The sequence below is a fragment of the Fistularia commersonii genome, chromosome 10 (genome assembly GCF_037954325.1).
Source record: "Fistularia commersonii isolate RoL2024-O1a breed Wild chromosome 10, RoL_Fcom_v1.0, whole genome shotgun sequence".
Taxonomy (NCBI): Eukaryota; Metazoa; Chordata; class Actinopteri; order Syngnathiformes; family Fistulariidae; genus Fistularia; species Fistularia commersonii.
The window spans coordinates 20,256,528-20,268,003 of NC_141293.1; the positions used below are offsets into that span (position 1 = coordinate 20,256,528).

Sequence of the window (11,476 nt, forward strand, 5' to 3'; positions counted from 1 at the left end):
TAAATACGGACGCCGCAGTGTCAACTTTGACTGGCATGGAGAGGTTTTTATTCTACATTTTACATATACGATAGATATCTATTGAGTGTAAATCTTAAAGGTAGAATAAAATGTAGATTCAACATCTTATTCGTGGCGTTGAAGGAAAATGTTTAGTACGTTTCGATTTTGTCTAAACAAGGACTACTTATGTACAGGGATGCTGAATCAAAATAGCAAAATCTAATCACACACAAGCTTGTTTTTTAGGCTCGATCAAATAAAGTATGTAACACTATGGATTTTAATACTTGATAGTAAAAGTTGTCAACGATAAGGTTTTAGAATGGAGATTGTCCTCTTGCCTGTGCATATACTCTTTGGCCATCGCAGACTGATGTCGTCACTCGTTTACCTTAATTACACTTCGATTGAATTCTCTGTTGTGTTTTTGAATACTTGTGTATTGTTGTGGTGCTTTGGGGTAAATAACGACATGCTAAATGTTAAAGCAGTATATTATCAGATGTAGAAGCTGACGAGGCATGAAGGTTTGTGATCCTAAATGCTAAGTTGCGTGTATAATCTCAGCCTTACGGTAAAGCATGGCGGCCTCCTGGTCACTCATGCGCTAGAATGTTCGAGTGCATTCGCGGTTCTGTGTTTAAAAGGACAAAACTTGTCTGGAAGTTGATCGGAGAACCTCAGCACTTTGTTTCAACACAGATTGGATCGACTTGTCTAAGGTAGGGTCGATTCGTAATCCGTTTACATCCACATGTTTAATCAACGATAAACTAGCTTAACAGTTGCTCGGCTATTAGCATTGACATTATGTTTGAGAATGTTGACAGTTCAGTCGTTGTAATGATGACAACGTTTCTTTCATTGGCTTCCCGTTCAACTCAACTGAAACAGGAGTGAAACAAATATTGTTGTTTCATTCCCGTGAGTGTTGTTTGTCAGCTCTTGTCAAGTGATGCTTCACTGAGCCCTATTTTTTAAAGAGTTGGTCATGGCAGAGGAGAGACAGAACAGAAGATACCCTCAGAACCTGCAGGGTGTCCTGCAGATGGCAGTGGATGCAGGAGCGGCCGAGCAACATTCTGCACCTTCTGCACCTGCTGAACCTGCTGAACCCATGTCTCAGGAGGTACGACCAGTGTACATTGATCAGGTGGTCCTAACAGTTCGAGGGAAGAGTTGCAACCAGTTGTGGAGTTGAAATTTTAGATAGAATTAAGGTAATGGTACTTTAGCTGTTTAAGGCCTACAGTTCCTGCTGTCGTTGATTTTTTTTATTTTTATGAATTGATTTATATATTTATCCCTGTCCCCAGAGAAAAGTATGGCTGAGGGAGGCGCTCTCAGAGATCTGCACAGGGCAAATGGATGAAGTGGAGCAGATGAAACAGTGTTTGACCGTCCTCTCCAAAGAAGGGATGGACGAGAAGGAGGGAAGGGAGGACAGCGACGAGGACGATGAAGACGAGCGCGAATCTGCCTTTGAAATTCTGTCAGAGTTGTGCGAGAATCTGGACAATGCGAGAGGTGTGTAATGAGACATAACTGGAGAAAACTGAGATGAGAAAAAGACAGAATGTCAGAGGGCAGAATAGTGTGAATAATGTCATTAATGTGCTCTCAATATTGCATGATCACTTTTAGACATTAAACAAATAGGATTTATTTAAAGATTTCTTGTACAAACTGCAAACCTCATGGGAACAAGAACCATCAGTTTGGAAGCCTCGACCCTCAGCAACAACAACAACAACAACAAGCAGCCTATTGCAAAAAGCCAATTCACAGGATATGGAGGTAGACCCGGTGGAAAGGCTTCTCCTAGGTAGTCCAGACAACCCGGAGGCCACGGTACCGTGATCAGACAAAATCATTCTCATCCAACATACAGTCCCATGTGAGGAAGGGTGCAATCGAACATTTGAAAGAAAGAGGCCAAAACACCGGGACCTCTTGAAGGACTGAAGCGGAAAAGGCCCGCAGGCGGGTCTGTTTCCAGTCGAGAGAGGCTGCAGAGGTTTCCCTGCGCAGTCCGTGTTCAAACTGCCCAGTTGGGAATGACGGGAAGCGGAGGATGATAGCAGCTTGCAGGATGTGGGGAGGCAGCAGAGAAAGCCTCCTGCTGGGAATGGAACAGGAGGGAGGAACTAAGCTGGAAGCCGGGAGGAAAAGGTGGCCGGTGACTTCGCCGCCGCTGCTGACGCGTTGTTGGGAGGGTGTTACGGTTCAGGGTCAAACCGTCCGAAGATCAGAGGGCGCCGCCGTTAGATGACATCAACTCCTCCCGGCCAAGGCTCCGTTCGCCAACAGGGAATGAAGATGAGGAGGCATCTTTTGATGGTTCTATTTGTGTATTTAAGTCTCCCTAGAGGGAGTGAAAACATGAGTTAACTATGTTCTGACTCTGTCCCCGTCTCATCTCAACAGACCTGATGGTCCTGGGAGGTCTGGAGTTATGCGTCTCCCAGTATCTTTGCCACGCCCAAAGCGGGCTGAGGTGGCGTGCCGCCCAGCTCATCGCATCTTGTGCTCAGAACATGCCGCAAGTGCAAGTTCACCTGCTGGGCGTCGGTGCGCTGCCGAAACTGCTGCAGCTGACAGACTCTGACCCCAACCCCACTGTCCGAGTCAAAGCCCTGTACGCGGTCTCATGTGAGTACAGAAATACTTTTGGCACAAAGAATCATCCTTAAACATTCAAACTATTGAGCGACGACTTTGTCGTGTGGTGACGTCAGGTCTGGTCCGAGAGCAGGAAGTAGGACTCCGGGCGTTCCTGTCCCACGATGGCTTCTCAGCACTGATGAGAGGAATGCAGTCAGAGAATGAGAAACTCCGAACCAAGGCGGCATTCCTTCTGCTCAACCTGCTGACATCACATCCCGAGCAGAAAGGTAGGAGGAGAAGCTTTTCCTCAGCTCTCGTACCTCATCTCAGCAGGTTCGTCCCAGAATGGATGTATCTGCTGTCAAAATGGAACTAAGCTTCAGACGGGGGGGTCGGAGGGTACGGTAGGTGCCAAAGACGCTGAGATGACCGGTCATCATGTTTACATCGTAATCTGCATTACATTATACAAAAGGTCATATTTTGGTCTTCTCGCGCTGCCCGCCGGTATCCATTTCAGCCTCTGCCCGGCGAGGTGCCGTCCGTCCTTCCGGGCCGAGGCCGTCGGCTGGACTCACCGTGCTCACGCTGCTGAGGCAGCACGTGGGCTTCCTCCGCACGTGATCCCACCGCTCTAAAACTCCAGTGCATCCCTCCCTCTTTTCCAGAAGCCGTTATTTCCATGGGAATGGCACAACAACTGGTCTCGGTGCTTCGCACGCCGCACTCGCCTTTCCACGAACACGTGCTCGGCGCTCTCTGCTGGTAAGAGCGGCTGTCTCCGTTCCAGCGGCGGCAAGCGAACCCGTGTTCATGCCAGTAACATTCCCTGTCCCTGGTCCAGTCTGGTGGAGGACTGTCCGCAGGGGCTCCAGGACTGCAGGGACCCCGATCTGGGTCTGGAGGTGTTACTCAGACAGAGGGCCAAAGAGCTCCGAGGAAAAGAAGAAAGTCAGGTAATCATCATGTCACCTGGGATTAGTGGGATTTTTAAAAAGATATACAGTCATTTTAGTCCAGATGACCCTAAGAAATACCACCTGCTAAAAAAAACATTGTCTCCTTTGGACTATTTTGTGAGTTATTGTTTTTATTTTTGTTTCTTTTAAATCTGTATTTTGTGCATATGTGTGTGCCTGTACAGTGTCCTCGAGTGCTGAGAAAGGCGCCTTCAGTAAAATGTATTATATTATCACCAAAGTATGTCATTTGGACCCTCATGGGTGAAAGTGATGCTTATTCATTGTCGTGGTCATGCAGTCTGTGTTGCATATATTTAGATAAAAATTGATTCTGTCTACTCTTATTTTTACTTGTAAAATGCTGAAATACCTTCCTGATTTTAGCCAAACAGCACATAATACATGATAATAGCTGAGAATGAAAGAAACGGTAAACCTTCTGGGATTGAGCTGAAAACTAGTCCATGAAGCAGTTTATAAAACCTTTTTTTTTCCTCCTGCAGGAAGAGTTGGATTTCTGTGAGCGCCTGCGAGCGTTGTGTTTCCACCGGCGGCCAGCGGATGACAGCGGGATGGACAGATAGACGGATGCCGTGAACATTCTCAGCCATCCGGGTCACGACAGTCACCCCCAGACGTCACGGCAGCCGCACGTGCTGAATTTCTTCTTTTCAAAGACTGATCCTGATGTTTTGTACAAACCGGCGAAGCCTCGGGGCTCATTTAGCAAGTCAAGTTTCCATGGGAACGCTTGACAGTGAACGGTCTGAACTGATACTTCTTCATCGTGCAAAGACGAAACAGGACATGCGTGACCTGAATCAAGGATGTCAGCAGTTTGTTTCTGTTTGTTCTGGGATGAGTTTTAGTTTGTAAAATATCTTCATGTAAGAACTTTTTCAAGCATGCTTTTCATTTCAGTGTTGTGGATTTTCCATCCTTCAAATATCTCCAATCCAAGAATCATTGAAAACGGTTTCCGTTTTAATATAATCCAGATCCCGAGGAAGGCGGCTCCCATTTTAATTGTTCGGTTTCTCTGACAAGTTTTTTTTACACTCCACTACTAAGAATCAAATGTATTCTTGTAACACCATATTTATTTAATATTACAAAAGAAATGGTATAATTAAGTATCAGGAGAAAACACACATAGGTTATGAGGTGATTTGTTTTAAAAAGATTGGCCCCAAATCACACATTAAAGATATTGTGAAAGTTTTTTTTATCCTTTTGTGATTCTTTAAAGATACAAACATCCCCAAGATTTAAGCGCCACTTGTTTTTCAAGTAAGAAGACACTAAAATGAGGCAGAGGCTTCTGGCCATCCCATCACGACCTTTTCCACTTTGGAAAATCGTCCTTACTCTCAGCGGCCCAAACGTCGCCCACTGCAATAAGAAGCTGCGCCAAATAATAAGACACCATCACCGTCGTGTGGCCGCGGCCCTGCAAGTCCGTGATGTGGAAAACCTGCAGCGCCAAGGCAAAGTCAGAGAAAATGAAACTCAGGCCTCCCAGCCGTGTAGCTGCGCTGCAGCTCCTGAAAGCTAACACTCCCATCAGCGTGACCAGGGCGGTGTACACGCCGACAGCTGGCGTCAGCAGCTTAGCGTCGGGGTCCCTCTGCAGGAAGGGGTAGAGGTACATGTAGGCCGCGGCTCCGGCGCCGACCATGAGCAGGCACAGCAAGTTGGTCCGGGTGGAAGAGGAGTGGGTCGCATAGCGAGATGAAATGAAGGAGAGTGAGTAGAAGAGATGAGCCACCCCAAAAGCACACATTCCTGAAAAACACAAGCCCTCGAGAGTCATTTTAATCACTTCCACCAGGTTATCATCCCACTGTAACTTGCAAAGTACCAGAGCCGCAGTCGTTACCCAACCTGCTGCTCCAGGGAGTGGTTGCAGCACATCACCGTTTGAACACCGTTTCTCGCTGATTCTTACCTTTCTATTCCAACTGAGTTTCCAACCAATTTACCAAATCCACCCTTCAGCAACCACATTAAGTTCAAAAGCAGTGGACAAACAACTAAATGTCAAAATTCAAGGGTCACCAAATAATTAAGCGCTGTAGTTCACAACTGGTCGAACAGCAGGTTTATATACGCTGACAGCTCTCCCTTTTTTATTTCTTTTATCCTCTTACTTTCAAAAGCGCAAGCTTTTTCTTTATGAGCTTAAAAACTTAGATGGATCCACTGGAGGGGCTCCCGACTTTAACAAACCTGATTTTAAAGGGGGTTTTAAGGTAGCTATATTCAATTCATTGCAGTTATATTATAAATAGTAAAAAGAAAATGTAGTAACCTTAGATCTAATGTGCTGAATCATGATAATGACATTGGTTTTGTTGACTAACCATAATATTAAGCCAATATTAAGTTTCATGTATCAACAGAGCAGAGCAGCTTGAGCTCCCAGGGGCCCCTGAAGGCGGCGCCATCACTGAAGGCCTCCTTATGTGGAAAAGCAGTAAAGAAATTCACACACCGGCCATTTCAACAAGTCGGCAGCGCAACCAAAAGAATGAGTCCACTTATGGGAAAACAGAATTTCACTTGTTTCCTTCAAAGAAACATGGATTTCAAGTTTTAGTTTGATCGAATATATAAAACGTTGCGTTAACTTCAACTATACAACTCCCTTCTTCCTACTATTATCTATTACTGATATGTTTTTGCTTGAAACTCTGGCACAACAATTTCCTTCAGGATAAATGAAGTCGTTCTCATCTCATCTCATAAAGTTAGTCATTTTGATTCAGGTTTTACACCATGAGTATAAGAAAGGAGATGACTTGAATGATTTGTCTTTGGGATTTGAAACTAAGCTCATCTTCAAGGATACTCACATTAAAATGATGCATTATTTCTTATTAAATAAAATAAAGCATGTCTATTTTCACAGTGGGAAAAGGACTACATTAGCATCACAGACTCGTGTTCTCGGTCATTACCTGTGCGTAAACATACGGTCCGCTGTCCTTTGAGAGGAACAGAGCGGCGAAAGCCTTTTTTGTGTTCTATGTCAGTGATTGGATTCGATGTGAAGCCCTTGATTGGAAAGAGTTCCTCTGTAAGTAGAAAGTACCCGTTGTTGCGCCTCCTCCGTGTACTCTTACCGTGGAAGAAGAGGCCTTGCCACACCAGGCAGCAGTCGCCGACCGCAGAGCACACCAGTCCTCCCGCCACGCCCGCGATACTCTGAACTCCGTTCCGGCTCAGCAGGACGGCGGCCAGGAGGAGCGCCGGGGCCGCCTTGACGCCCGCAGTGATGATGGGGGAGTCGGGAGTCTGCAGGTGGAAGTACAACGCGGTGGCCAGAAAGAAAGGCAGCAGGGAGAAAATGAGCCCACAGGACTGCAAAGGAAAGCAGAGGGACATCCATCACAACCTCAAACGTCCCAAGAGCCGCCAACTGATGATTCCTACGTAGGTTACTCTTCGGTACCATGTTCCTCCTCTGCCGCCTGTAAAAGGCATCCGTCTCCAGGATGTCCATCTTCTCCGGGACAGTTCGGGTCCCGTCTGCGTCTCCGGCTCGAACCGCCCTGGATGCTGCAGCGACCTCCACCCAAAGCTTCTGGATCTGCTCTCCTGCTCTCCCTCCCACGCCCAGCCGGCTTTCCGTGGAAGCGCCTGCTTCGTGTCTCGCGATTCCAATTCCTGAACTTTAGACCGATCCCACTTCTCCGATTGCGTGCCGATACTCAGCCTTCTCCCACTTTTGAGAAACTTGTGACCTTTGACCTCTGAATATGGAATGCACGGCCAACAACGACGTCAAGGGCAAAGTTGAGTGATAAGTAGAGTTTTGTCGCGATAGTTGGTGTGAGAAGGAGAATACAGAGAATAAGGTTGGATGGAGGTTGATTCGCTGTGGCGACCCAGAAAACCCCAAAGGAGAAGAAGAAGACGTTGTGTAGATAATCTCAATCTAAACTCTACCCTCCCATATTCTACGGGCAGAAGTGTTCACGGATGCAACAACTACACAAGAGGTCAACGTGCACGACGACAACTTAAAAACAAGCCGTTTTGAGATGAAACCAAGGAAAACGGGGAAATACGTGAGTCTGCTTATATAGAAAACGTAGCAGCGTTCGGAGGAGAAAGATGTAAAAGCAGAACATGGGTTTCAAAGCTTTTCCCTGAACTGAACCTGAACCACAGAGACGAGCAGCAGCACGGAGCGGCGAGAACTGACAATGATTAACCGCGACCGCTGCACATCAAACTTTGCACCGCAGTCCTCCCCGGAACCCGAGGCCCGACGGCCCGCTGCAACCTGGAAGAAACTCGTGGCGGAGTGAGATCAACGGAGGGGGAGCAACAGATGTCCAGGCCTGAGGTGAGGGGAAGGCGGCTTTTCTCTGGGTTTTTACATCACATTGCATTTCATTCATTCGGAGGACGTTTTTATCCTCAGCGATTTACAAGTGCAATTCAGTCAGTTCACTGTTTTCTTTGTCCGCACAGGAAATGGCAACCAGCTCATCCTTGCTGAGGATTGGAGTCGTAGGATATGGACACCTCGGTAGAAACCTCCACCCTCTCTCCTTATTCACACACACACACACACACACACACACACACACACACACACACGGAGGTAATCTCATATCCGGAGTTGCACATCCATGACTTCACTAATTCGTCCAAACTTCTTGCGTCATCAGACGACGGTGTGTCGTTTGTTTCCACACATTTCACGTGTCCACGCCAAACAAATACTGTGAATCGTCTGGATTTCGGAGAGGAAGGACAAGTGTCTGCTGGTATTATGATCGTCCGTAAAATCGACATTGCTTCCGATTCTCATGAGCTTTTCTCCTCTGGTTTATATTTCAACGGAGTCTGAATGAACCGCAATGTAACAGGGATCGATTCACACGAGTTTCCTCCCATTTTTAGCAGATTTTTCTCACATATTGACCTCAATTTCTTCTGCAATTTTTCAATTATCTTTTTGTCTTATTTCGGCAGGTTTACTGTCATGTTTTATGCAAACAAATGTCAAATGGCAAGAAAAAGCCCCAAGACATTTTGTGGCAAATCAAAGAAGTCAAGAACACAGTATAACAATGAAATCTGTCTTTGACTGTTGTGGTAAATAAGTCTGGTGTGTGTGTGTGTGTGTGTGTGTGTGTGTGTGTGTGTGTGTGTGTGTGTGTGTGTGTGTGTGTGTGTGTGTGTGTGTGTGTTACAGGACAGTACCTCGTTGACAGAATCCTTAAAGATGGGGCCTCGAATGGTTTAACCCTGGCTTTTGTCTGGAACAGAAATTCTGGGAAACTCAAAGGTTCAGTTCCAGATGACCTCATTCTGGATGATCTTCTATCCTTTGCAAACAGGTGGAAGAACAAATATCTAAAAGAGGCTCAAGTGCAAAAAATAAAAAACACAGCGGGAGCATCCGGAGTTGACTGCACGTTCACTTAACACAGAAGCATGTCTGTTTTCCAGGCAGTGCGACGTGGTGGTGGAAGTCTGCCATCCTCAGATAGTGAAAGACTTCGGCCTCCTCTTTCTGTCACGCTCTCATTTCATGGTGAGTTTATCAGGTGTGAGTTTCAAAGATGCTGCTCTTGTTGTATCTTCACGGACTGTCTGGAGAGATTTCTTTCAAACTGGTATGTCGGGGCATGTTTGGCCAATTTAGAGTCTCCAGCTCTTCAGCTGAGGGAGGATAAACCAGTTTCCAACTGGACAGGAACAGAAAAGAGACCATTTTTGATTTTCTCAAATTCTTTGTGGTTACATATATATATATATATATATATATATACTGTATACACACACACACACACACACACACAACAGCTCTCATCGTAGTAATTACAGTCCCAGCATTTTCTACATCAAAACTGGAGTTGTGTGTTGGTGTTTGGATATCAAGTATTGATAAGGGAGGTGTGATAATAGCACGACTATACTTTAACTACTGATGAGCAGATCATGTGAAACCGCCTCTCGTCCAATGACAGTCGGGACATCGTCCAGCACCCCTGCAGAATACGTGGTAAAGATAATGAATAAAGTTTACTTTGAAAGGTAGCCGTTTTTAATTTCTATTTTAACATCCAGACTTAAGCGTACCTCTGTAATTCGACTTTTCCGAGCCCTCAAGCGGTAACTGAAGGCGGTCAGAGTAAAAACAATATCGAGTCACTCATGTGAAGTGAGTTGGTGCGACAGAAGAGGATGCAAAGAAGGAGGTCAGAGGGAGGAAGTTGATTCGCTGAGGGGAAACAGCCAAAGGAAATTATTATTATTATTATTATTATTATAATGAGGGTTCCTTCTCCTCTGTCCAGGTGGGCTCCCCTTCTGCGCTCTCTGACCCGGATCTGAACCAGGAGCTGCGCCGGGCGGCCCGGCATCACGGCAGGACGCTCTACATCCCCAGCGGTGCGTTGTGGGGAGGCCAGGATATCCAGAGGCTGAATGACAGCGGGTCCTTGAAGGTCATTCTGCCATTCCTTGTGTCCAAAGTCGTGCGAGAAAGCTGGTTTTAGACAAAAACATAACTTGCAGCTTCTCTAAAGACCTGCGCTGAAATGTGTATTTCTATTTCCACCCGGAAATACGTGTGGATGTGCAGCACTTTCTGTCCTGCTTTACCGAGCGGCCGTTTGATTCTCTTGCTTTGAGTCCAGGCTTTGTTCATACGGATGTCCAAGCATCCTTCTTGCTTCCGGCTGACGGGAGACGTCCTCTCCGACCGGGTCGAGGACGAGGGCAGGCGCGTTTTGTTCAGCGGCTCGGTGGCGGAGCTTTGCCCGCTGGCGCCGAACAACGTGAACACCATGGCGGCGGCGGCCGTGGCGGCCGGGACCCTCGGCTTTCCCGGCGTTCGGGGGGAGATCGTGTCCGACACGGCGTGAGTCCGTCTCAAAGTCTCCGGTACCTCACTCCGCCTTTCACAACCGCATGGATGACGGACTCTCACGGCCCAGGTTGAGCGACTGTCACGTGGTGGAGGTGGAGGTCACCGGGCCGGACGGCTTCTCGGTTCACACAGTCAGGAGGAATCCTGCTAAACTGGGCGCCGTGACCGGCAGCGCGACGTACCACTCCTTCTGGAACAGTTTGCTGGGTGAGTTTTGGTCCCGAATCTCCATATAAAACGCTGTCGCTGTGGAAAGATATTTCAAACAGGCACACGTTCTTAGTTGAACAAATCTCTTCATACTTGATGTTTGCTCGCCACTTCAAGTATTGCGACGCATCTTCTACCAAATGGAAAACAGATAACCTCCTATTCTGAAAATAGGAAAATATGACTCATTGGCTTTTTAGGAACGCAAGATAAGAGAGTCATGAGAATATTACACATACTAAATAGTCTATTTTTCACTGATAGCGCATAAATAGTAATTCAACACATGATTTTAACGACAATGACCTGGGATTTATCCCAAACATGAAAAGGGCTCATTGAGATTTGATTCTAACCCTCCGTTTGCAGTCGAACCGCGAACCCAGGTTCTCTTTATTGGGTGATTTGTGTAAAATGGACCTGCCAATTCCAGGCTTTTTAAGTATGAAACTTCATTTCTGGGACTCCATACAACAGTCAGTTAAAGATTAGCGCAGTCGCAGGGTCACTTTATGTGACAGAACATGACTGAGCTCCTGGAAAACCCGGGAAATCTTCATTCAAATAAATGTTGTGTCGCACATTTTCCAGAAGACCACTTGACCGTTTCATCCTTTTCAGTTTGCCGAGGTCACGGGGGTCGAGTGCTTCTGTGCTGAAGGGGAGGATTCACTCTATAAGGAATAAAATACAAATCTCCAGATACATCCAGTTTTGGGTGACTCGTGTGTTTTTTCTGCTCCGGACGTTCCCGGATGTTTCTCCTCCGATGAACGGCGTGCAAACAAAGGAGGGGGAT

General features: G+C 46.6%; 3 protein-coding genes across 5 annotated transcripts; 2 read left to right on the forward strand and 1 right to left on the reverse strand.

Moving 5' to 3' along the window:
• The first annotated feature begins 3 nt into the window (after positions 1 to 3).
• hspbp1 (HSPA (heat shock 70kDa) binding protein, cytoplasmic cochaperone 1) lies at positions 4 to 4,795 on the forward strand. 2 transcript variants are annotated; one of them, XM_086154267.1, is made up of 9 exons: positions 4 to 43; positions 651 to 725; positions 987 to 1,132; positions 1,320 to 1,530; positions 2,431 to 2,655; positions 2,742 to 2,897; positions 3,279 to 3,375; positions 3,455 to 3,566; positions 4,076 to 4,795. In XM_086154267.1, exons 3-9 carry the CDS (start codon positions 995 to 997, stop codon positions 4,154 to 4,156), a joined length of 1,020 nt encoding a protein of 339 aa, XP_086010393.1. In that variant the 5' UTR covers positions 4 to 43; positions 651 to 725; positions 987 to 994; the 3' UTR covers positions 4,157 to 4,795. The 2 variants fall into 2 exon arrangements, with proteins under 2 accessions (XP_086010393.1, XP_086010394.1); XM_086154268.1 differs by lacking the exons at positions 4 to 43; positions 651 to 725 and having other exon boundaries at positions 1,103 to 1,223.
• tmem86b (transmembrane protein 86B) lies at positions 4,655 to 7,284 on the reverse strand. Its single transcript, XM_086154271.1, has 3 exons — positions 7,027 to 7,284; positions 6,698 to 6,935; positions 4,655 to 5,357 (listed from the first exon to the last, which is right to left on the reverse strand). The coding sequence occupies exons 1-3, from the start codon at positions 7,075 to 7,077 to the stop codon at positions 4,906 to 4,908; spliced, it is 741 nt and encodes a 246-aa protein (XP_086010397.1). The 5' UTR covers positions 7,078 to 7,284; the 3' UTR covers positions 4,655 to 4,905.
• Positions 7,285 to 7,377: 93 nt separating this feature from the next.
• aspdh (aspartate dehydrogenase domain containing) lies at positions 7,378 to 11,389 on the forward strand. Of its 2 annotated transcripts, XM_086154269.1 has the most exons (10): positions 7,514 to 7,645; positions 7,749 to 7,926; positions 8,055 to 8,112; positions 8,255 to 8,353; positions 8,785 to 8,929; positions 9,042 to 9,126; positions 9,893 to 10,042; positions 10,235 to 10,458; positions 10,535 to 10,674; positions 11,299 to 11,389. In XM_086154269.1, the coding sequence occupies exons 2-10, from the start codon at positions 7,912 to 7,914 to the stop codon at positions 11,334 to 11,336; spliced, it is 954 nt and encodes a 317-aa protein (XP_086010395.1). In that variant the 5' UTR covers positions 7,514 to 7,645; positions 7,749 to 7,911; the 3' UTR covers positions 11,337 to 11,389. The 2 variants fall into 2 exon arrangements, with proteins under 2 accessions (XP_086010396.1, XP_086010395.1); XM_086154270.1 differs by lacking the exon at positions 8,255 to 8,353 and having other exon boundaries at positions 7,378 to 7,926.
• The last annotated feature ends 87 nt before the right edge of the window (positions 11,390 to 11,476 follow it).

Excerpts from the sequence above, each read along its gene's own strand:
- hspbp1 (XM_086154267.1), top strand. The coding sequence starts at position 995 with ATGGCAGAGGAGAGACAGAACAGAAGATACCCTCAGAACCTGCAGGGT. Across the intron at positions 1,531-2,430 it reads GAATCTGGACAATGCGAGAG|ACCTGATGGTCCTGGGAGGT; the intron begins GTGTGTAATGAG and ends TCATCTCAACAG. Across the intron at positions 3,567-4,075 it reads GAGGAAAAGAAGAAAGTCAG|GAAGAGTTGGATTTCTGTGA; the intron begins GTAATCATCATG and ends TTCCTCCTGCAG.
- tmem86b (XM_086154271.1), bottom strand. The coding sequence starts at position 7,077 with ATGGACATCCTGGAGACGGATGCCTTTTACAGGCGGCAGAGGAGGAAC. Across the intron at positions 6,936-7,026 it reads GGCGGCAGAGGAGGAACATG|TCCTGTGGGCTCATTTTCTC; the intron begins GTACCGAAGAGT and ends TTTCCTTTGCAG. Across the intron at positions 5,358-6,697 it reads GCAAGGCCTCTTCTTCCACG|GAATGTGTGCTTTTGGGGTG; the intron begins GTAAGAGTACAC and ends TGTGTTTTTCAG.
- aspdh (XM_086154269.1), top strand. Across the intron at positions 8,930-9,041 it reads CTTCTATCCTTTGCAAACAG|GCAGTGCGACGTGGTGGTGG; the intron begins GTGGAAGAACAA and ends TCTGTTTTCCAG. Across the intron at positions 10,675-11,298 it reads CTTCTGGAACAGTTTGCTGG|TTTGCCGAGGTCACGGGGGT; the intron begins GTGAGTTTTGGT and ends CATCCTTTTCAG.